At 58.5% G+C, this 23,374-nt stretch overlaps 4 protein-coding genes across 4 annotated transcripts; 3 read left to right on the forward strand and 1 right to left on the reverse strand.

The window, feature by feature from the left end:
• Positions 1–170: 170 nt before the first annotated feature.
• On the forward strand, positions 171–9,275 carry BJ171DRAFT_582414 (uncharacterized protein; the record flags this gene model as incomplete). Its single annotated transcript, XM_053114182.1, has 20 exons — positions 171–932; positions 1,038–1,369; positions 1,467–1,527; positions 1,646–1,830; positions 1,948–2,285; positions 2,421–2,431; positions 2,519–2,638; positions 2,728–3,085; positions 3,158–3,257; positions 3,341–3,420; positions 3,535–3,643; positions 3,753–3,950; positions 4,166–4,727; positions 4,849–5,008; positions 5,081–6,384; positions 6,502–6,660; positions 6,809–6,974; positions 7,106–7,976; positions 8,200–8,982; positions 9,134–9,275. The coding sequence occupies 20 exons, from the start codon at positions 171–173 to the stop codon at positions 9,273–9,275; spliced, it is 6,801 nt and encodes a 2,266-aa protein (XP_052966118.1).
• Positions 9,276–9,722: 447 nt separating this feature from the next.
• On the reverse strand, positions 9,723–12,826 carry BJ171DRAFT_582415 (uncharacterized protein; the record flags this gene model as incomplete). Its single annotated transcript, XM_053114183.1, has 10 exons — positions 9,723–10,228; positions 10,371–10,448; positions 10,623–10,843; positions 11,132–11,478; positions 11,636–11,697; positions 11,870–11,977; positions 12,110–12,211; positions 12,316–12,345; positions 12,612–12,618; positions 12,788–12,826. 10 exons carry the CDS (start codon positions 12,824–12,826, stop codon positions 9,723–9,725), a joined length of 1,500 nt encoding a protein of 499 aa, XP_052966119.1.
• A 3,678-nt stretch (positions 12,827–16,504) lies between these two features.
• BJ171DRAFT_127767 (uncharacterized protein) lies at positions 16,505–20,574 on the forward strand. The gene is made up of 7 exons (XM_053105609.1): positions 16,505–17,365; positions 17,534–17,614; positions 17,756–17,877; positions 18,027–18,253; positions 18,429–18,968; positions 19,092–19,517; positions 19,666–20,574. Exons 1-7 carry the CDS (start codon positions 16,620–16,622, stop codon positions 20,362–20,364), a joined length of 2,841 nt encoding a protein of 946 aa, XP_052966120.1. The 5' UTR covers positions 16,505–16,619; the 3' UTR covers positions 20,365–20,574.
• Positions 20,575–21,553: 979 nt separating this feature from the next.
• On the forward strand, positions 21,554–22,873 carry BJ171DRAFT_507465 (uncharacterized protein). Its single transcript, XM_053111217.1, has 3 exons — positions 21,554–21,881; positions 22,046–22,112; positions 22,217–22,873. Exons 1-3 carry the CDS (start codon positions 21,684–21,686, stop codon positions 22,672–22,674), a joined length of 723 nt encoding a protein of 240 aa, XP_052966121.1. The 5' UTR covers positions 21,554–21,683; the 3' UTR covers positions 22,675–22,873.
• Positions 22,874–23,374: the final 501 nt, after the last annotated feature.

Below are 23,374 nucleotides of genomic sequence, written 5' to 3' on the forward strand. Positions count from 1 at the left end.
GGCGATCCCGACAGGGATATAAAAGGACCCATCCTCTTCCAGCAGCACCAGCACCACCATCTCCACCCATCCTCTTCCAGCACCACCAGCACACCAGCACCACCAGCACCACCAGCACCACCAGCACCACCAGCACCACCAGCACCACCAGCACCACCAGCACCACCAGCATGGACTCTGTGTCTGTTCCCTTCTTGGAGCAGTACGTCTTGGCCGTCTCCAGCCAGGACCGCCTTGCGGCCATTGCCGCCCATTGGCCCGACCATACCCCAAACCATGCTCTCTTGACCGCCCTCCACCATCTCAGAGAGGCCATCGTCGCCTACGAGTCCCAAAGGCGCCCGGGTGACAATGTCGTCGACCCTTCCAGCGAGTTTCATCACCAACTTGCGCTCGCAACCGAAGCCATCGGGCGCCTCAAGCAGCTTGACTCTGGCACAGGCCAGTCCTCGAAAATCGAAGCTCTGCGCAACCAACTCATTGCCGCCCAGCTTGTCGCCGGCAAGCCAGAGATCCCCGAGTCACTCGTCGCGGACTGTAAGCAGTTCTTTGGTCTCGTTCTTGACCACCCACATCCGGGCACCGGCACCGTCGCCGATCAGGTCGGCGACACCACGGCCGCGACCATCCCCTCTGTCCTTGATCCATCGCTCGTCTCTGTCGAGACTATTATTGATAAGATCGTCGAGGAGTCTATTGAGCGCCCCGAAGCGCGGTCTTTGCAGCCCGAGACGATCTTTAAGCTCTACATCCGAGATCCGGAGCAGTTTCCCCAGCTCCTCTCCAGCTTGCGCCCAGCGTTCGATCTGCACTCCAGGAGCTTTTACGATGGGAAGCACGATCACGCCCCCAAGCTCCTAGCCAATGTCATTCGTCTCGTCGAGCAGGAGCCTGAGCAGGATGGGAGGGCATACTACATCTCCTTTTTCAAGGTGCGCGTGTTACCTGGCGTAGGGTGCTGGTGGCGATAGAGAGGGCGCTGTTCTGAGAGCTTGGATTGCATTTAACGGAGAAATTTGCCGCACATGCAAACCCAGAACCTTCTGGGAAGTTTCACCAAAGATCAACTCGCTGAGCTCAAGCAGGAGTACCCAGACATCTTGGCCACCGAAAGCGACTTCAAGTACGAGTACGCCGCTGCATACATCCAGCAGCTCCTGCCCAAGAAAGTCGCGACGGCCCTGCCGCTCAAGCATGTCGATCCGATTCTTCTCCGCCGCAAGCCGCTTGGCCAAAGCCATTTTGACAAGATCCAGGAGTGGCTCAGCACTCTGCCCAAGAACTTTGATTCCTTCAAAATTCGAGTCGCCTTTGCTCACCTCAATGCCTCACTGCTTGAGGGGCATTATAACAAGGAGATTCTTCTCAAGTAAGTCCCCGACCCACTGCAGCCAGTCGTATCCCACCGACAGTCGATACACTCTTGTGCCTTACCTTCTCTAATCCATTCTACGGCACTGCTGTAGGTATTTGGACTTGGTCGGCAAGTACAATCAGTTGAGCCACCAGTCCGCTCAGAATTTTCTGGTAGGTTTATGTGCTAAGGCCGAATGAGAGGAGCCTCTTGAGCGCACCAATATCGTCCACGATCGGTTTGCGTCGGCAGTGCGCTTACTTGCGGTGTGTGGTCTTTGATGTGCCAAAGGACTCGGGCTACTTCCCCGTGGTCGCCCCGCAGGAGGAGGCCTTTGTCGTCCCCGCGTATCTCCGCAAGCTCTTCTTGGACCCAAAGGCTTCGCTCAGCGACTTTGAAGCCTACTTTGACAAGGAGTTCCTCACCGATCTTCTCGTCGAAACCAAGCTTCTCTACACCGACGAAACCAAAAAATGGTTGGCGCCATGTTCGCGGCCTGAGTCTTCTTGAGTTGCCCTTTGGTGTCTTCTGTCTCACGAGGGCCCACACTTTCCATCATCTGATATTCAGTTTGGGTTTCTTCTTCCCGCTAGGTCGGCAATGCTCCCCGCCAACAAGCTGAATGCCCTAATTGAACGCGCTCAGCTCGAGTTTACCCATAACGCCAATCCCCGCGTCCTCCAGAGTCACGAAAGCACTGCCCACTTGAGCTTGACCGTGAAGAATATCCCAAGTATCCATGTCAACGTTTACTCAATCAGCACCTTTGACTATTTTGTTGCCAACCAAAACGAAGACGAAAGCAATCTCTTGAACAGAGACCTATCGGTCATCGTGCCGACCCAGTCCTTGACTTTCGAATACTCGATTCAGAATCCCCTCAGAGCCGAGGCGCGCCAGATCGAGCTTAAGGGCTCGACGGCAACGGCACGTGGATGGTGGAGGTCATTGGCAGCGGCCAGCGATGCAGAGCGGTCCTCAACAAGGTTAGTCTCATGTTCGGAGAGCTCTGGATCCCGACGGCTCTTGCCGCTGCTCTCGCCGCTGCCTTTGTCGATAAGCACAGAGCACACCCTCGTAGATGGCGTGGGCGTTCTTGGGGTTCAATACTCGTGCTGGGCTCTACAAACCTAAATCAACACTCTCCCATTGGCTTGAGCTCAGGGCGACCTCAACATCAAGGCTACCGTCGGTGTGGCTGGCCAGCAGATTCTCGTGGTTGATCACGATGGCAACGATGTTACGAGCGAGTCGACTCTATGGATATCAGGACGAAGTTTTGCTGTACGTTGGCTGCACCGTGCATTTCTCAGCCACCTGATACCTCTGCCGCGTCTCCACTAACATCCGACTCTGTGCTGCTGCTGTACCAGCCCGAAGCCAACGGCGAGATTGTGGTTCCGTTCGCGGCATCCGCCGAGACCGTCAGTGCACTCGTAACCCACAAAGGTCTTACCAGGAAGTGTACTCTCAGTCGCGTCACTGAGACATACGATGTGAATGTCACCTATATCCTCAACAAGGAGTCTTTTGTGCGCGGGGCCACAGCCAAGGTTGCGCTCAACATCACCAACCTGCTCCACAATGAGCCTGCTAGTTTGGAGCTTATCAGCGATGCCAAAGTCGAGGTCACTCTTCTCGATCTTCTGGGTGTCAAGCGGACCAAGAGCTTCGACCTGCAGCTCTCCGAAGGAAGCGATCCCGTCATCGAATTTGTCGTGCCCGAAGATTGTAAGTGCCGCATCGGGCTGCCTTTCTTGCGGCAATGCTTCCCGTGAATACTGACATAGCACTGCTCCTCAGTGATCAATGTCGAGTTTCGATTCAGCGGCAAGATCACGAAAATCGATCCGTCTCAGTCGGCCCAGAAGATCGAGTTGACTCATAGCGAGGACTTTGCTGGGTCAGTGCTGATGCAGCAGACGGCTCACACTGCAAGCAGCCCTGGGTATACCGATTCTCATACATCCCTGCATCCATCCACAGAGTCATGTCACAGAATCTGGCGTGCGCGTTCCTGCGCCGCGAAGAAAACAAGCTTGTCGTCTACGTTCTGGGGATCGCGGGTAATGGCACAGTGCCCAGGGCTGTCAGCGCTTGGCGGCTTTCGGACACTGCTACAGGTACTAATGCCGCGCGGTGAATCGGCCCTGATTGGACTTGAACCTCCCCCCTTGCAGGCGAGCCCGTCCCCAATCGTGCGCTGGAGGTCGCCATCCAATCGATTTACGATAGCGAGCCCATAGAGACTCATCTAAAGACCGACAGTGAAGGAAAAGTTGTTCTTGGGTAAATTAACACTGCTCTGCATCGTGTCGATCGTGGGCTTGTACCAGAGTATGTAAACCCGCAGCGACACTTTGCTAACATGCTGATGCAACCAACTTGCGCCGCTCAGAGAGATTCAGGGTGTGCGCCTGGTCTCTGTAGTTGAGGTTGAAAGCAACAATCTGCTCGGCAGCTGGTCGTTCGACGCCGCCAATGTGTTCATTCCCGACATCATCGCTAAAGAAATGGAGATAACTGATCTGCCGATCCCCAAGAATGTCACGGACGTTCCCTACCATTGGTCTTTGATGGAACTCGGGGCAAGCGAGTAAGTATCATCTGTTAGTTTGATCGCCCTCCTATAGAATATGATGCTGCGGTGCCACACCACTACAGGCCCTCCGCACGCCTGATTTGAGCTGGGGTTTGCGTCCTTCTCGTCGTGTGTACGATGGCCGCCGCTCGGGCATTTCAGTCATCGTGAATGACTCAAGGTATAGCGTGCTGACAAATACTTGTACAAACTGCTTAATCTCCCTTTAGCGTCTCCTCATGGAACACTCGCGATTTGTCTGACAAGGTCCATATTGTCACCTCCGAAACTGGAACCAACTTTGCCCGCATCCAAGGCCTGCCCAAGGGTGAATATTCCCTGTCCTTGGTTGCCTCGGGAAACGTGCTCCGTGCTCGAATCTCGGTCCTCGGGGCCTCCAGCAACAGTGCAGCCGCCGAGCACTGGGACAAAAATGGGGCCGTGCTTCTGGATCACTCCATTTGCGAGCTCCCAAAGAAGGCTGCCCTCCGCTTCTCGGATGTTGATGTCCAGAATGGCACGCTTGTTGGGAAAGTGTCCAATCACAGCCCTACGACCCGGATTCATGTGTTGCTGCAGTACTTCAGTCCCACCTCACAGACTGAGTCTGTCTTACCGGGTTCTCCATCGGCCTTCCTTACCTGGACCGATAAGGCAAATTCGTACGGCTCGCCTCACAATCTTCCCACCGAGCTCGGGTACATTCTGGCGCGACAGGCTGCCCCTCGTGGGATCGGATCGCTCTTCCGCAAGCCCGGAGTCCTGCTCAATCCTCGCGCTGCCAAAACTGCGGTAGGACCAGCGGGTCACTGCTGAATGTGAATCGATTGGGGCTCGTCGTTGGCCAAAATCCAAACAGCATTGTCGATTCGAGCCTGCCAACAACTGATCGTTCTCTTTCGTTGGTTTATAGGATGAACTACAGTCGCATGACTTTGGCCTAGAATCTGTGATGGCAGGATGTCCAGCACCGATGAGTTCACACTGCTTTGCCCGATGTGCAAAAATTGGAAGCGGTTATACCTACGGCTCCGCTCCCGGCTTTGCTGGTGGCGTCGCCGACAGATGCCTGGGTAAGTGCTAGCGATGCTTGGCATCGGCATAGCCGAGATTGGGATGGATACTGACGCAGTGAAACACGCCAGACTTTCTCGACCTTCCTGGACAGGTGTCCTTCAACAACCCCGTTGGCGTCGATGGCTCGTTCCAGGTATCCTTCCCGGTCGATCTTGAGGGATACGAAATCACCATCATTGCGCAGGACACGACCCTGTCGTCAGTCAGCCGAAGATCGCCATCCTGGCCTCTGTCCCGAGCCCTCAAAGTCGCCGATGTCCGACACCAGCCCAAACACAATGTCCTCGATCACCTTATCGAGCACAAGACCGCCACCAACCTGGGCAAGGATCAAGACATTGCGATCAGCGTGTCGTCGTCGTTTGCGCTCGTTGACAGCTGGGCCGATTTGTACCGCTTGGCAGAGTCCCTTGGTCGCCGACACACCAAGCTGTTCAGCCAGTTTTCGTTCCTGAAGACATGGCATCGACTTTCGCAAGGCGACAAGATCGGCAAATACACCGAGTTTGCTTGCCACGAGCTCAACGTCTTCATCAAGTTGAAGGATCCCGCATTCTTTGAAGCTGTCGTTCGCCCGTTTGTCCGCAATAAGGCTGTCAAAACATTCATAGACTATTGGGTCCTTGATGATTGCGAGGGATGTGCTTTGCTTGGACAGAGCTGGCTGATAGGCGCTCCCGCCAGCGTTGCCGAGAGGGTGCTCTTCTCCAAGCTCGCCAACGATCCTCGCTCCAGAGCTCGACTTGAGTCCGAGTACTACAAGCTGACGATGCAGAAAGGCAGCGGTGCAAGCCGTGCTCGACAACGAGACGAGCTCTTCGACATGATATTGGGCATCGGTGAATCTCCCGTGGATGAATCTGTTCTGCCACCACCGCCGCCGCCCACTGGTCAGCACTCGCACTCGCCCACATCGCCGTCGTATTCGCCCACATCGCCATCGTATTCACCTACGTCGCCGTCGTATTCGCCCACATCGCCATCGTATTCACCTACGTCGCCGTCGTATTCTCCCACATCGTCCAACTCCCTGTCCGACTCCCCAGGATATAGCGCCGAGTCCGATGCGATCAGCTTCGGCCAGCCTGTCGCCCAGAGCATGGGATTCTCAGCCTTCCGCTCTGCTCCTGAAATGTCCCAGCCTGATACGAGACTCAACGAAAATAAAAAGAAGCTCAAAGCCACACGTCAACTAGCGATCCTCAAGAGCAAAATGATGCACGAGCCCACACCCAAGACGCAGCAGTTTGTCGAGCAGAACTACTGGAATGTCGAGCCGCAGAACAGCCACGAAACGGTCCAAGACATGTCCGAATTCTGGAAGGATGTTCTGGATTGGACCGGCAGCGGCTTTGCCGATTTCACAAGCGCGGTACGCTACGCCAGCAGTTGGATTCGTCTTTGAATGGAGATCGCCTGCAAGAGTCCCTGCAACTGTGCACTAACCCGATAGCCGTTGATCTCCTGGGCCCGCTCCGCTCCGCCGCAGAACTTTGACACTGCCCTGAGAGGCTCCTTCACAGAGGCAATCCTGGCACTGTCTTTGATTGGCATTCCATTTGAATCGACCTCGTCCGTAGCTCGTGTGGAGAACAATCTAAAGATCCGAACCTCCCAGCCGGCATTGGTCTTCCACAAAGAACTAAAGGTACTTGGCCCTCACTCTCATGTTTAACTGCACATGTGTAACCATCGCCTGCAACCACCGCCTCAGACATGACTCCTTGGCTAGCTTGAGCTTCGAGGGCCGTGTTCTTGGCTGACACATACCACTCTCTCGACCTGGCTTTATCCAGAGCGGCGTTGTGCACATCAACCCATCGGTTCTCGTCTCCCAGAACTATGTCGATCCCAATGACACCCAGGTCCTGAACGAAGAGACAGGCGAACTGATGGACAAATTTGTTGATGCCAGCGCTTTTGTGACACGCCGCATCTATACTCTCCAGGCCACCATCACAAGTGCGTATCGCGCCTCTGCTGACTCTCTACAGCGCGGCATGATATTGATGCTGCATGTATTCGAGCGAGAAACAGATTGCTAAGCATCGAAGCCTCTGACTGACGGGCCGACCTTTCGTTTTGATCAACAGACACATCCTCCACCTCACTCTTGCTGTCGGTTCTCGTCCAGATTCCCAACGGCGCCTTGGCTGTTGGAGGGTCGAGCCGCTCAAAGACCCACCAGATCTCCATCCAGCCGTACAAGACCGAGATCATCCAAACTCAATTTTACTTCCCACGACCCGGCCAGTTCACACAGTTCCCGATCGAGGCCGCCAACCAGCGCAACCAGATCATCGCTCACGGGGCTCCGGTCTCTGTTTCTGTGATTGAGTCGGTTGAGTCCCAGTCGGCCGCAGGCAAGCCGTGGAAATGGATCGCCACCGAGGGCACTCTCAAGCAGGCAATCGACTACTTGGCCAACACACGCAATGCGATCGAAGAATCCGATCTCGACTGGATCTTGTGGCGACTGCGACGCAAGGACGAGTACACGGCGATCGTCGATACGCTTCGATCGCGAGGCGAGTTCCATCTCCCGGTCTGGGGCTACGGCATCAAGCATGGCGTTTGGCAAGATGCGGCCGAGTATCTCGAGGCCACCATATCCCAGGCCAGCCCCGATCAGTGGATTTGGTACGGCAAGGAGAGCGATCGGCTGCGCTCTACGCTCCCTGTGGTCGAGTACTGGCCTTTGATCAACGCTCGCGTCCAGGCCCTTGGGAAGGGGCCACGAGTCGACAACGTCGATTTCACCAAGACGTACCACCAGTTTTTGCTCTACCTTGCCCGGAAGCCCGTGGAGATTTGCTCGGCCACCGACCATCTCAATCTGCTGAGCATGCTTGCTGCCCAGGACCGTGTTTCTGAGTTTGCTCAGAGACTTGCGTATCTGGAAAGTGGCATCCAGCTCGGCAAGATCAAGCTCGAGTCGCAGATTCAGTTTGACTACTGCAAGGCGTAAGTTAATGTTGGAGTGGCAGTCGCATTTGCCCCCCCCCCGGCCGTCCGCGCAAACCCCCCCCCCAGTCATCATATTGGCATGATCTATCCACGGGGGTGATCGGGACGGCACCAACAGTCAGCCAGCCAGAGCACGCAGGGTGGCCGATTAGCGATCGATTTGCTACTGACATTCCACAACTATATCCTGTTCCTGCGGCGGATATGTGGCCTCCCCCAGATGGCTGGACTGCTCGACCTCGTCCAGCAACTTTGCCCAAGCAAGAGTCCTTGCCAAAAAGTACACAAACTACGCGATCAAGTTCTGGCGCGACCTGTTCACGGCCGTCGACCAAACCATCAGCGAGTACGACGAGATTCAATCACACGGCTTTATGAAGCGCCCCATCGACAACGATCCAGAAGGCACCGACGCCGACGGACGCGAAGTGCGCATTCTCAAGAAGGCCCGCGGCCAGGTGCAGCTTGAGTTCAAGGCTCGACGCGGGGCAGTCGCCATACAGTACTCGGGTGTCTCGAGCTGCACCATAACGGTGCGGCCCATCAACTCGGAGGTTGCCTTTTCGTTCGCCCCCTTCGAAAACGATGCCAGGGCGACGGCCAGCTATGGCGGTCAAAGGAACAGCGTAGGCACTGTGGTGAGCCCCAAGATCTCCAAGACGGTGCAGCTGCCGGGAAACAAGGGCGACATTCTTGTTCCCGTGCCCGAGATCAGCGGCAATGTCTATGTGGTCGTTATCGCCAACGGAGGCGAGATCCTGAGACAAAGCACTGTCCGCGACGACCGGATGACGATCAACCTTATGGAGAACGTTGGCATTCTGCAAGCACTGATGCCGAGAAACCCTGTGTCTGAGAGCAGCAACAAGTCCTGGGGGCTGGTTGATGCACAGAACGACGATTCGGCCGAGGTCGAGGTCAACGAGTATGTGCCCATTCCCTCGGCCTATGTCAAGGTCTATGTGCAGACCACCGATGGCACTGAAAAATACTACAAGGACGGGTAAGTTCCAGAGCGACGATTTTGCAGCGACGCGGGTGCTGGCACTGGTGATGGCTCGAAGCCGGGCGATTGATCCAGCTGATTGAAGCAAGCAGGCGGTGCGTGCCGGTCGCAACTTTGACTGACTGTCGTCACGTCATGACATGTACAGATACACCGACATTCTCGGCCGCTTCGACTACACGAGCCTGAGCGACACAGAACTGACCAAGAGCGCCAGCCAGTTTGCCATCTTGGTCGATGGCGGCGAGTTTGGTGCTGTTGTCCGCTACGCACGTCCTCCCAAGCTCTGAGCGCCTTGGCGGTCTGCGTGTCCCTTGGCGAAGGGCAAGTGTGTAGATGGCTGTTGTTGGAGTTCCGAGGGTCGCTGTGTGTGGCAAAGCCAGATATGGACATGGACGGCCGGGGGGTGTGCGGTGAGAATGCGGGAAGACGATCTTCCACAGGAATGTACCGAGAAATGAGAAGCGTCGCGCTGTATTCCGCCCCTCTGGCTTTCAAAACTGAATGGATCGAGTTGTCTGGTCTCTCCTTTAAGACGCACTCTGTTTGCTCGATGGCCGGCTTTGCGGCTTTGTGGGAAAGGAGAACACAGAGTAGAGGGCGGTGCACAAGTCGACGGGGACAAGAGGACTGGAATAGCTGGAAGGGCTGGACACAGGCGCAAGTGGGAAGGCCTGGAGGCGAGACAGGGGAAGAAAGGACGGCGTGGAGGGTGGGACAGATCCCCGGCGGCAGCCTCAGTGGCCATGGAAGCAGTTGGTGCATTGCCCTGTCTTGAAAGCGTGGGGCACGAACTCATCGCAGCCACAGGTCGCGCAGGCGCCCTTGGTGACATCGACATTGGACGTTGACCTTGGGAGCTGGAAGGGGCGCTCGGATGCGACCGAGGCCTTGCCGAGGCTCGATGTGCTGGCGTTGTTGATGGAGGTTGATGAATAGAGCCGTTGCATGTTGGGGCCATTCTGGCTTGCTGTCGGTGCCGCAATCTCTGAATCTTGGTGGGGCAAGCGGGTGGGCGTCCTTGGCTCGGCCTGGTATCCGCTCTTGGATCCAGAGTCACTCTCGGCAACCGAGACGGTCGTACTTGGCCGGGGAGGCAGTCGGCGATCAGAGGGTGCGTCCTCGACGACCTCGACGTAGTTGGATGGGAACATGCCAAAGCGACCTGAGCCGTCCTGGATGTTGCCCTCCCACCAACCCTCGTCGATCTCGCCCGTCACGTCGATCAGGTCTCCCTTTTTCACTAGTTGACAGAGTCATTAGGCAAGGCAGAACCAACCAACAGAGAGCGGCACCGAAGCGCACTGTCGGTGTATTCTCAGCGCCGCGCCGGACATGGCACACAACCCAGAGCGCCACGAGGGCTTCCAGCACCGGATACTCACTTGTCAGCTCGTTCGAGTTTTCTCCCTCAAACGAATACAGGCACTTGACGCGCTTCAAGACCTTGGGGGCTGACGCCACTACTGATCAAAGCGCCGCCAAAGAGACAAACATGATTTTAGCAACCCGTATCCATCAGCAACGAGGACGTGCTGCCAAACTCGAGCTGGCTGTCGAACGATGCGACGCCGCACTGAGCTCCTGTAGTGAGGCAGTGACTGCGAGATGTGCAGAATGAGTCTTGGCGGGCTTACCACTGCCGCGCGGGCTGCCAGCCTGCGAGCCCTGTCGGGAATCTTGCATGAGACGCGAGCCCGAAGACCCGAACTTGCGTGTGTCCGCCAAGCTCGAGCCGGTCTGGTTCTGCTTGCGACTGTAGCTATCTTGGCCGTGTGTGGAGAGGTCGGACTGGGTTGAGTGGCGACGGTAGCGTGCCGAGTCTGTTCCTTGAGATGGGTTTGCAGACCGAGGGACGCTGGAGAGCAAACAACCCAAGCATGATGAACAACCAGGCGAAATAAACAATGGTCATCGAGGTCCTACATTGGAGACAAGCTCTCTCGGGAGGCTCGGTTCCAGTTGTCCATGCGCACGGCATCCGCAGCGAGGCCCGAGCACCGTCGGCTGAGATTCAAGTCTACCGACTGCCCGCGTCCCAGCGACAGCCCGCTCCGATACAGCAACACACGGAGTGCGACCAGCCAACCACGGACGATCAGATTTTGTGGAGCCACAGGCGCACTACCACACAGGCAGTACTCACGATTGGAGGGATCGCTGGAGATCCTCCATGATCTGCAGACTCTTCTTGTAATAGCCCACTTCGATGTCGACGTAGTTCAAAAGCTGTTGCATGTGCTCGTCTTCGTTCGAGTTGAGCGAAATCATGCGCTCGCTGGTATTCTCCAGCGACTCCTCGTACTTGGCCTGGGCCAGGCGAACTTCCTCCTCAAGGTGCGGGATGTCCTTTTTGCTGCGCTGCAGCTTGTTGAGCTTGGCATCAAAGTCGAGCCGCCGATTCTCCAGCTTGCGCTTCTGGTTCTGGTATTCTTTGATGTCCTCGAGCACATTTTGGAGGTGATAGCGGTAGGACTCGTGCACCCGGTTCATCTGCAATCGCCGTCGTGCAGGAGCATCGCATCGGTTAGGTTTGGGGGAATCCCGTGGGGATGCCCCGATACACGAAAGCACGGCCTGCTCCTCCCCGATGCGGCAATATGCTGCATCTCGATATGGGTCACTCCAGGAGCCAGGCAACGATACGCACAAAGTCCATCTGGGTTCCAGCAAGCTGCTCGTACGCCTCGCCAACACGGATGAGGACATTGCCTGAGAGAGCACACCATATGATATTGGTTTCGGAGCCGCACAGAAGCCAAAGTATGCCGCAGGGTTAGCAGGGGATATCGACGGCAGAGATTCAAAAGCCCGACCGATGAAAGTGCGTCGATGGCAGTCATACGAAAACAAATCCAGCCCCCGACAAGGTTCACTGACTCACCGTAGCTCGATTCTTCGTGCAGCATGGAGCCAAACGAGATCATCGATCCAGCCACGCTCTCGATCGGAAGCCGCTTTTGCTTGTCCAAAGGTGATTCCTTTCGCTTCTCTGCATGCGAAAGCGGCGGCGAGTGGGGGGGGGGCAGAGTGAGCGACAGTCACTGCTCCGGGGCTCTGGAGACATCGGCGTTGAGAGAGGCCAGGGAGAACAGGCCCTGCTCAGGATCGGTAAGTAACTCACCCAGGGTCGTCCAGTACAGGTGGTATGAGTCGGCTATTTTCTCGATGCATTCTCGTCGGACCTCGGTCTCCTGCTCGAGGCGCTTGAAATCGTCACCGGTATCTGAAAGTAGGGGGTTGCCGTGGATGGCCGATATGATGAGCGGCCGTTCCGGTTGCCTGGAATAGTGCCCATGCCTCGCTTGGTTGGACCAGATACAGGCTTACCTGTCTTCTGGGCACGCCATATCTTTTCGCCTGGTTTGGTAAGGAATGCAGCAGGACCCGAGGTGATGTGAGTTTGCGCTTCTTGTGCGGAACCACTCTGGAACGACAACAGTGGATGCATGCAGCCAGTTGCCGTCGATCCGCTGTGGTGCATCGGCAAAGGGCCCTCAGCAGACAGCAGAGGGACAGGCAGCAGAGGGACACACAGCCGCTGAGATGGCAGAGTCTCCCGGCACAGCGATGGCAGAGACGCCGATGCTGAGCCGAGCTCGTATCGAGAATGCATCGTGGTGTACCTGTCCACTGGATTCAGAGTCAGGCAAAAGAAATGGCGTGAGCGCTGGAGGATGGACAGGGTATCCCGGCGTCGCTGCAGCGGGACGCAGAGCTCTTCTCGATGTTGGAAGGGCGTAACCGAGACAACGAGCGCGAGTATCGATGCAGGGATAAGCGAGCGCCGAGCGAGACGCACCTGGCGGAGTTGACCAAGCTTTTTGGTGAGAGAAGCCATCTGGGCGATGCGCGGATGCGAAGGGCAGGGTGGTTGGACGAAGGCAGGATGCCGGGGGGGTGGTTGGGTGAAGGAAAGGACGCCGAGACAGCCGGCAGAACGTGGTCCAACGAGGAAGGCGGAGAGCGAAGGGGCAGGGAAAGCAGAGGGGATTGCCAATTCGAGGAAAAGACACGCCGAAATCTGATTGGGCGCAGCGGGGGTGGCGGCTGGCCCGAAAGGCAAGGAGCGAAGGGCGAAGGACGAAGGACGATGAGAGACGACGGGAAGAGCAAAGGAGAGACGCAAGAGACGCAAGATGGGAAGGGCGATGCAAGGATAGGCCGGAGCACGGCAGCGGGAGACACCAAGGCAGGACGAGCGGGCGCAGTGTCGTTTGGTCGGATTCGGAGCCTGGTTGGGCGTCGCTTGGGCAGCGGCAGATGCCGCATTGAAGACGAATGCAATCGTCGGCAGCACTGGTCCGCACTGATCAGCACCGGCCAGCACTGGCCAGCACCAGGATTACGGTTGACGACGTATTCATGGAGAAAGCGGTGCTGGATGGGGTTCACGCCGTCAGGATCGACGTCAGAGTTGGGTGGGAAGGCCGGCTATCATGCGGCAGCGCCGGTCTTCCCACCCATTAACGATGCTGGTCTGGTCGGGAGTGGGCCAGGCTGCTGCTGCAACGGATCGATCACCAGTCGGTCGGGTGGCTGGGTTGATGCGACGACATACGCAGATGCTGTTTGCGCCAGCGACGCAGATGATGGAGACCGGGTGACGCAGTGTCTCTCCATGGAGAGACATGGTCGGGTGGTCCAGGCGCGGACGAGCGAGCATCCAGACCCGACCCACGCCAGCGTTGCCGCTCTGCTGGTGCAGATTGACCAGCACTCGCGGCGGACATGGTGCATTCTGGGATGGACGACGAGCAGGCACGCGTGGCCGGGACGGGGACCCATGACCAGGCCCGGTTGGGCAAAGGGATCCAGGCCGGAGCAGTCGGATGGCGCCAGCAGTCCACATGATCCGGGAGCCCGGACAGCGGCTGGGCGGGCTGTCTTGCGGAACTGCAGATGCAGACGTCTGTGCTGCGACAGGATAGACGGGAAAGATGGCAAAGGAGGGCCGAGCAGCAGAAAGGACGGAGCGGGCCACAACGGACGGACGGACAGGCGGGAAAGACGGCTTACTGATCCCTGCCTGGACAGGGACGGCGATGCCAACTGCACCGTCAACCTCAGCACCGCACGAACATGCGACCGAGCCCACAGCCAGCATGCAGGGTCGTCTTGCGCAGGACAGACCAAGGTTCGCGGTGAATGCAGATCGGCCAGATCTCAGCCCAACAAATGCCAGGGCCGGACAAGGCCAAGGAGCCAGCGCAGCCGCGTGGGGCGCTGTGCGACGTGGGCCGTGCAGGGTCCGGGACAGATCGGTCAGCAGATTGGGCCGCGCAGCACAGAGCCGAGAATGGCGAGGGCACAAGGAGGACAGCTGAGCGCACAGCCTCCCCAGGGCCGGCAACGGAAACGGCGCCACGCCCAAGAGGCCAGCAAGGTGGCTGGCACACAGAGGGGGAGCCGACAGCAGCCATGTTGCACGGCGGAGCGTCTGCTGCCAAAAGCAAGCTGTCGGGCAAAGGGACACTGGCAGCGATGCCGCTGATGCCGATGCAGGCAATGACGCGATCATCGGCGACGGCATGGCCATCGGCAGCGACACCGTCCCAGTCCCGACAGGCCGAAGCCCGTCCAACCAACAATGCGGCTCCAAGTTGCCAACAGCATGGCGGTGTGCTGTCTGCCACGGTGCGGGGTGCATTGGCCCAGTGCGCCGCCAATGTCGCACAAGCGACACGTGGGTGTGGTGGCAAGGCGCGGAGCTTGCGTGTGTCACGGCGCCGGGCTATTTTTGACGGTGTGTGACGCAGCAGGAAGGCGGCGGACGCGTGGCCACGCGCCTCTTGTGGGCGGGGAAACAGCGGCTGTGCAGCCGAGAGCGCGGTGCTGCGCGGCGCAAGGGCGACGGTTGGTGCAAGGGAGGAGCAGTGTCTGTGCGAGCGGCGTCACTGTGGTGGCGGGTGCGCAACAGAGTTGCGCACGGGTGGCGGCGGCGGCGGTGTGGGTGCTCGCATAAGGTCCTTTGGAGCACTGGGGCAAACAGCACAGCACAGTGTCGCCAGCGTCGCGTGAGAGGCCAAGGGCGACAGGAACACAGACAGCCGGGACTGCACACTGCGATAGGCAGTGATGCGTGCAGTGTGCTCTGATCCGTGCGATGGGCAGTGATGCGTGCAGTGTGGCTGAACAGCCAGACAGCAGCGATGCTCGAGCAGTGTGTCGCCGACATCAGATACGACGCCAGACACTTTGCAGATGCAGGCAGATTGTCGACACATCCAAAGACATCACAACCACACCTGCACCCACACCCACACCTACACCCACAACCACACCCCGCCACAACCACAAGCGCACCCACAAAGGCCCGCGTTGGTGCTCGCCCGATCGCCCGCGGCGTTTATTGCGCCTTGATCGCCGCCACGTCGCTCCCCAGTCGCTCGCGCGGCCCATTTGGCTTGCGCTCCCGTCGTCGCTCCTCCGCAGCCCGCTCTTTACCACTCGAGTGGGTGTGGGCACTCGCCTGATTTCGGCCTCGTCTGCTGCGACCCCTCCATTTGGCTTTTGTCCCCTCGCCAAATAAACGGCTCATACATCCTGGACCGATGGCCGACGCTCCTCCTCCCCCAAGCGCTGTCTCCCACGACGTCCCCGTACGCCGGAAGACCTTGACCCAGCGGTCGTCCTCCTCTGGATCGTCTCCGCCGCTGTCGTTCCTGCAAAGCTCTTCGGGCTCCTCCTCGCGGTCCTCCTTCGACGGCTCTCGCAGCGACTCCACACCGCTTTACTTTGCGTCCGGACTCGACAAGGTTTCGGTCGCTCCAACACCTGTCTGCATCTATCGGCACCAGCCTGCACCAGTCTGCACCAGTCTGCACCAGCCTGCACCAGCCTGCACCAGCCTGCATCCCCCCAGCTCGCTCTGGGTCCCCGTCGTCCTGCATCGGCGTCTGTCGTTCTCCTTGGACCCGCCCGCTCAAAGTCCACTAACCAGCCCTCCCGTCTCCATTGGCCTGCCGCCCGCCTCTCCGTTTCTCGGCCACCCGTCCGCCCATCCGCCGCTCCACCGGCTTGTCCCCTCATCCAACTCTCCTCCCCGGCTGCTCTGCTCTCCCGAAACCTTGGCAACGCCGCCTCCAATTCCATCTGCGATCACTCGGCCCTCAGATCCCTTTGGTGCGCCAACACTCTCTCCTCAGCAATCGAAGAAAGTCTTTAGGAAAGCCGGTAAGGCGACTCGGCTGGTCTCTCCTGTCGCTCACACTCGTCCTCGGCGCCGTCTCCCGCACCATCCCTCCGTCCCTCCGTCCCTCCGTCCCTCCGTCCTTCCTCTGCGTCCTTCCCAATACCCCGTGCTCGAGACGGGCTGGCTCCGACTGAACCCGCTGTGGTCGCACTCCTCCTGCGGCCCGATGGCTGGGATGTCGCCTCGGTGGTCACGCTGCTGGCATTCATCCCACACAGTCTGTTTGCCTGGTGTGCTCGCCCGTTCGTCCCCGCTCGGCCCCGCTTATCCCCGTTTCGCCGACCATTCTCCCATCGTGGTCGTCTCGCCGGTCTGCTGATCTTCCTCCTTCCTCCCTCCCTCTCTCCCAAAAACCCTGCGACCCTCCCCAAAACCCCTCTTCTCAAACCCCATTCCTGCTCCCTTGCAGGGATCTTTCCCAAAGCTCGAGTCTCTCAACATGAACGGCGCTCGTGACTATCGCTCGCCTCAGTCTGCCTCGCCCCTGGATGCCCAAGCCATCATTCCACCCCCGCGAGGCACTAGCAGCTTCCTGCCTCGCCACTCCTCCGTGCCCTCGCCGTATCCTCAAGATGGCCAGCATTCGCCGCAGCTGACGCAGTCGCCCGAAGCCCTCCGGGTGCCCTCAGGCTCGTCCATTCCACTCGCCGATCGCCAGACCTCCATCTACACCAACAACCACCACATAGAACGCATGGCCCAGCTCATCCGTGAGAGTAAGGAAGTCGAGATGCTGCGTGGCTCGCTTCAGATCCCCAGCCGCTCCTCCTCCTACGTCAGCCAGCGTGAGATCGACCTGCTACGAAACCTGGCCCTGGCCAACATGGTCAGCCCCAACCTCAACAGTCTGCCGACCACCGCGGCTGGCGCGGACGACCTGCCTCCTCGCACCAGCAGCAACCAGAAACCTGAGCTCCCGCCTAGAGGCACCAGCTCGAGCTACGCCATCTCCGGTGGTCTGGCGACCGAGGCCCGGTCCACCAGCCTGCTGGTCCCCCTGCCGCCGGCCCCCATCATGATCCACAGCCCGTCTTCGGGCTCGTCGCCCTCCTTGCGGTCCCTCACCGAGAGTGAAAAGGACACCAACTACACCGAGATGGATCCGATCACTGTCGGCAAGTTGCTCTTCCATGAGACCCTGCCCGGCGTCTCACACAAGGAGATCTCTGGCATCATTGGCAAAAGGTATGCGAAGCGCCGTCCCGCTGCTGCGGCCCTTGGGACTCGTTCTCGGGTTTGTTCACGGATTCGTCCGTCGCCACCCAAGAGCGCCCCCCGAGTGCTCATCTCCTGTATCACTCAGCACATCCGTGCATCCGGACTCACCCACATATTCACCTTGCCTACCCTCAGCGACGAATTCCACTCCAGCATCCTTGTGGCGTACATGAACTCCTTTGACTTTTATGGCACTCCTCTGGATGAGGCCTTTAGGTGAGCCCCTCGAGTACGCTACGCTACCCGAGCAAGCTGGCTCGATAGTCGGAGCCTGGTGTCTTGTTTGGATGCAGCGCTCTGTTTGCAACGATCTTGGAACTCACCACAAGCACACACATCCCATTCTTGCCCTTGCAGACGTTTCTGCTCCCACCACTTCCTCACGGGCGAGACTCAGCTCGTTGATCGTATTCTCTATCAGTTCTCCAGACGATACTGGGACTGCAACCCCGACAAGCAGCCTCTGTTCAGGAAAATCGGTGTGTGTCGCCCCATGCCACTGGCCGTCCTGTCCTGGCGGCATTTTCGTGGTCTTTGCCACCCGCCATGCGTCCACCGAAGTAGCTGCGACTGTACCTTGCCACATTCCCTGCGACTGACTGTGCTTCTCCTATTGTCGTTGCCTCAGATACCATCTATGGCATAATCTTCTCGCTGGTGCTGCTCAACACCGACTTGCACATTGCCAACGTTGGCCAGTACAGCAACCGCAAGATGAAGAGGGACGACTACCGCAAGACAACCATGGCCCTTGTGGAGCGCATGGTCCTTGACAACGATGGCCACGAACCTGTCGTCGACACCGCCAGTGAGAGCTACCGTCACTGGAAGCAGAACATGGATAGCCTGCTCAAGGTGCGTCACTGGATGTCATGTTGCGTGGACCCGTACCTGCCGCATCGCCTTGTATTTCATGGCGCTGTAGATCGTGCATCTCCTCGGCTGCTATTCCACGACTAGCATCCTCTGCAGTCGACCTATCGTGGCCCATGGTGGTCTCTGGCTCTAATGCGTCCTCTTTGATCAACAGGATCTCTACACGTCCGTGCACCGCAAGCGTATCATTCAGCGCTACGACAATGATCGTCCAAGCCTGGAGAGCCCGCGGCCCCGGAACCTTGAGACCTCGGCGGGCTCACCCGTCATGGACCAGCGCCCACCTATCGAGCCACTGATCCCGCCATCTCTTGGCGCCTCGACGGGTGGAAGTGTCTTTGGTGGCAAGGGTCTGAGCTTTTTCCGCAAGAAGAACAACAACAGCGGCAATGACGCCATCGAGTCCCCGTGGTTCGGCGCCGCGTCTGGAAGCAACAGCCAGAGCAATCCCAACGAGGTCCTCGTATATCAAGGTCTGCTGATCCGCAAGCAGGTTCGCAGCAACAGCGAGGTCTCCAGCAAGCTCAAGTACCGCAAGTGGGGCAAGGTCTGGGCAGTCTTGACGTTTGATGACGAGAAGGGCATGACCCTCGGCATGTTCCGGGTGGAGAACATCCTCAAGGACGACGTGTTTGAGCAGCGCGAGCTGCAAGACTTTGGAAACAACGCCGAGCTGCAGAAAAGGTCGCTCAAGGTATGTGTGGCCTCCAGTTGGGTCGTCGGCGGCGTTGTGTGCCGCTCTGGCCATCCGCACTAACTGGCTCGGCCCTTGCGCTATCCTACGGCTGACCGGATCTTTGCTTGTATCGATTCACAGCTCACCACCAACTTTGAAGAGCTGAACATGCTCCGATCGCTGTCGTCCGTGATCTCTGTGCCCAACATCCATGGCGCGCGGCATGGCGATATCTTCATGCTGACCCTTGCCGACTATTCGGAGTGGGTCTTCCAGTGCCCCTCTGCGGAGCAAAAGCAGCGCTGGGTCGGCCACATCAACACCTGGGCCGCGCGCAAGTCCAAGGAGCCGTTGTTGGGAGGCGTCGGCAGTATGGATTTTGGCTGGTCTGCAATCCAGAACGAGCAGCGCCGACTCAACTCGCATAGCGCGCCGTATCAGTCCAACCCGAAGCAGCTCCAAGCGATTGTCGAGGGCCTCGTGGCCGAGGATGCCGCGCGCAGAATCCGGGTGACCGAATGGACCGTGCCGAGTGCCCTTGGTCTGATGTCCAGCTCTCTGTCCGAGGTATGTTGTGCTCAAGCGCTTGCGGGACACGGTGCTGCCGGCAGATTGTGCGATCCAGGTGACGGCCTATTTCCCCCCCCGGAATCCTACGCCATTCTAACAGCTCCTCTGATCCCGTACCTCGTCCCGCGCCTGTCTTCTCCTTCAGGAGCGGCAACTCGAAGCCATGCGCAAGCATGCCGAGAGCCTCAGCCGCGAGCTCGGAGAACACATGCAATACCGCGATGCCATCTCTGTACTGTTCTCTAATTTCCAGATGCAGCGCCAAAAGGCCATCGCCAATTGGGAACGCAAGGCTGCCTATCTGCAGAACGAGTACACCAAGTTCTCGCGATACGCCAGTATCCTCGAAGAGTTCCTGACGCAGTCCTCGGCCGACGCCGGAGCGTCCAGTCTTATCGACAACTCCAGCGCCATCGAGCCTGTCACTCATGCCAGCATCGATACCCGGCCCAGCGTCGACAGCAACGATAGTGCCTTCGAGGGAACCCAGTCCAGCAACGAGGGAGGCAGCAAGTCCAAGTCCTCCACCGAACAATCCAGACACGATGACCCGACCGATGGCGACGAAAGCGATGACCGCAGCCAGAGGGGCATTATGTCCCGCAACGCCATGCGCTACGCCCGGCTGTCGCTGATTGTCGAGCATGGGCTGATCCTTACCCCTGAAGGCCGCACGCTTATGTACCATAACGATGAAGCTGTTACACCCGTCGAGGGCGAGCCCAAGGCCCTTCCGGCACAGACCCCGACCTCCTCGGGCGTCGCCTACTGGGAAGAGGATGTCGATGTGCAGTCCAGCACCGGCTACGAACGCGAAGTCGAAGGCGAGGTTGTGGTCGACTAGACAGCCTCTGCGTGGTCCGGACAATGCGCTGCACCGCATCGACAGACCAGGTGGTGCGCATCCTCATGCTCTCTGCCGCCTCAAGCTACGTTAGGTTTCTGCTGCCCCCCCTCCCTCTTCCCTCCTTACATTCCCTCCTTTCCCGTCCCGCTGCACTGCGATGGAGAAAACCCCTCCTGTAATGTAAAAAAAAGCACACTGCATTCTCCCCTCCCTCCTCCCTTGCTTCGCTTCGCTTTGCTTTGCTTAAACTATCTGCTCTTGCTCCTCTGTCCTGTACTCTCATCTGTCTGGTGTATGTTGACGAGCCCCGGGATCACCCCACCGATGCGGCTACACTTGCCCCTTTCTCGTCTCCACTCGGTTGCAGCTTTTGGTTGTCGGCCGATCCGTGCCTCTGCTCCACTTGACAGCCATTGATGCATAGGCGCCGCCTCCCTCCTGGCTCATCCAACCAATTGTGGCCCGTCTGGCCTAGTGCGGCCCGTCAAGCCAACCAACCAACCAAACAACAACCAACCAAACAGCTTCCCATGACATTATTTTATTGTCATCTAATCGCGCCCGCTACACTATATTCTCGGGACAACCCTCCCTATCCCGTATGTCAGCGTAGTATTCGATGGCTTGCGTCCAACTCAGCCATATACAATAAAACACAGATCACTTTGGCAGCCTCCGAGAAGACACTGGGTCGCTCTCTGGTCTCCACAATCGACCCGCACTGCTCAAAGTACCGAGCAAGCCGCTGCCTCCTGGGGCCCGTGAAGCGATGGAGACGACCATCGCCGGTTCCCTCCGTGCTGTGTTGCGCTGTGCTGCGGGGTCGGCAGCATGCGGCGGGTGAACGATGAAATTTGTCTGATGTTGCCGAATCGGGCAAATCCTCCGCCCCGTGTGTGTGTGCACCTGGTCGGAGTTTGGTGCTTGCCGGGACGGACGCCGACAGCAACAGCGCGGAGGGCTGTGCGTGTGCTGTGCGTGTGCGTGTGTGTGCGTGCTTGTCCGCCCCACGATAAGGGTCGCTGTGCTGTGCGTTGCCTTGTGCTGTCGACAGTAAGCGGTCTTGTGTGTGTGGCGGCACAGCCCACCCGCCCCGACGCGCCCCAGAACGCGTTGCGTGTGCGCGCCTCTCCGCCCAGCCTTTGGTCCTTGGCTCTCTTGCTGGGCCGTCCCAAACCTCCGTCATCCATCATCCATCATCACCACCCATCGACACCTCCATCGACATCGACATCGACATCGACACCTCCATCGACATCGCCGTCGATCAATACCTACCACCGCCGTATCCACTCTGTAACCACATCTGTGCCCGCATGCCCTCTCTAAACTCAACGTCCTCGGCCGCGCTCGGTGCCGTTGCGGCCACCATCGCCCTGGTCCTGCATGTCTTTGTCCTTCTCGCCTCGGCTCCGTGGTTGCAGGGCTTCTTCAGCACCCTGTCGCTCGTCACCATCTTCGATAGCTCGCCGCAGGGGGCCCTCCAGACCGATACCGCGACCTTGGGCATCTGGGTAACCGTCGTTGCCGGCTCAGGCTCATAATCGCTGCAGCCGTGGTCGACATGTCCCGCTGTCCTGGCTTGGCCATCCACCCATTTGATCGTTCTGCATCTTGTCGCTTGGATCGATAGTAATCCCTCTCCCACCACTTCCACTCCCGCATTTGTCTGCCGCAGGGCTTTTGTGCGTTCTCGAGCGGCCGTTTGCTGCTCTGCAACGGCGTCGATCCCAGCGGCATCTTCCGTAAGTGTGGATGTCTCGCAATCATCCTCCACACACCTGTCGATGGCAGCGGCTGTTTTCGTCATGAAACTCATGCTGGTTCTCGGTCTGCTGTTGATGTCCAGACCTCAGCTTTTCCTTGCCCGATGGCGTCGCTGTGGTCGACACCATGAAGACTCTTGGCCTGGACGAGATTCTAAAGTCGGCCTCGGTCCCGTCCCCGCTGCTCTTCCTGCTGCTCATCATCACCGCCGGTCTGCTGCTCCTCGCCGTCATTGTCGTCTTGGGCGGCATCGTCAGCATCTCGCTGTGGATCTGCGGCTCGACCCTGGGGTCGCTCTTTGGCTTCCTCACCTTTGGCACCTCGCTCTCGAGCCTGATCATCATCATTCTGTCGTACCGGACTATTGCCAACTCGCTGTCGGGCTCGCTGCCTGGCGTCTCATGGCGCTTCGGCACCGCCTTCTATCTCATGATTGTGGCGAGCTTCTTTGGGCTCATCACCGCCGTTCTCCTGATCCGCGCTCACCGCATCAAGCATATCATCAAGGATCAGGATCGATACGGAAATCGGTATCCCTGAGTGCCGGGGAGTGCGCAAGAACGACCCCCCCCCGATGGAGTGGTCGGCTCCTCACTTTCTTGCTCTCTTGTTCTCTCGCTCTCTTGCTCGCTCGGCCCTGCATCCGCTGCGATTCGGTTGTCCTATTCTGTGCTATCCTATTTTCTTTTTTTTTGTTCCGCTTGTCGAGCTATACAATACACCAGATTACCCGTCCTGCGCCGCTGTCCGGTTGTCCGTCGGCACCACCCGAGACGTCTGCTGCCCCGGATGACCATCCCCGTCGCTGGACCAAGCCGCTTGCTTCCGGTGCACCCACCATAACACTTCTCAGCAATCCCGGATCGATGCTGCCGATCGCCACGCGCACTGCGCCGACCCAATCCCGCACTGGCTCGGGCCTGGCCTCTTGCTTCTTCTGGCCCGGCCTCTGTTTCTGCTTCTGTCTCTGCCTGTTTCGGCTCTTGCTCAGAGACGCCCTGCTTCCGGACAAGAGCGCCTGTGGTTCTGCCGGGCGCCGTCGGTCAACTCTCATTGTCTGTCATTCGGCCCTGCGCTCGCTTCTGCCATCCACCTGCCTTCTGGGATCCAGCCGGCGGTCTGCTCTTTCCTCCATCCGCCCTCCTGCATCTCGCATCCCTCGCCAGCTTCCCTGTCTTTCATCTCCAGAACACTCGCATCCTCCCAACACCCGCCTTTGCCCCGTGATTCCTCCGAGCTC

The sequence above is a fragment of the Polychytrium aggregatum genome (genome assembly GCF_025602895.1).
Source record: "Polychytrium aggregatum strain JEL109 chromosome Unknown BJ171scaffold_21, whole genome shotgun sequence".
Lineage (NCBI taxonomy): Eukaryota > Fungi > Chytridiomycota > Chytridiomycetes > Polychytriales > Polychytrium > Polychytrium aggregatum.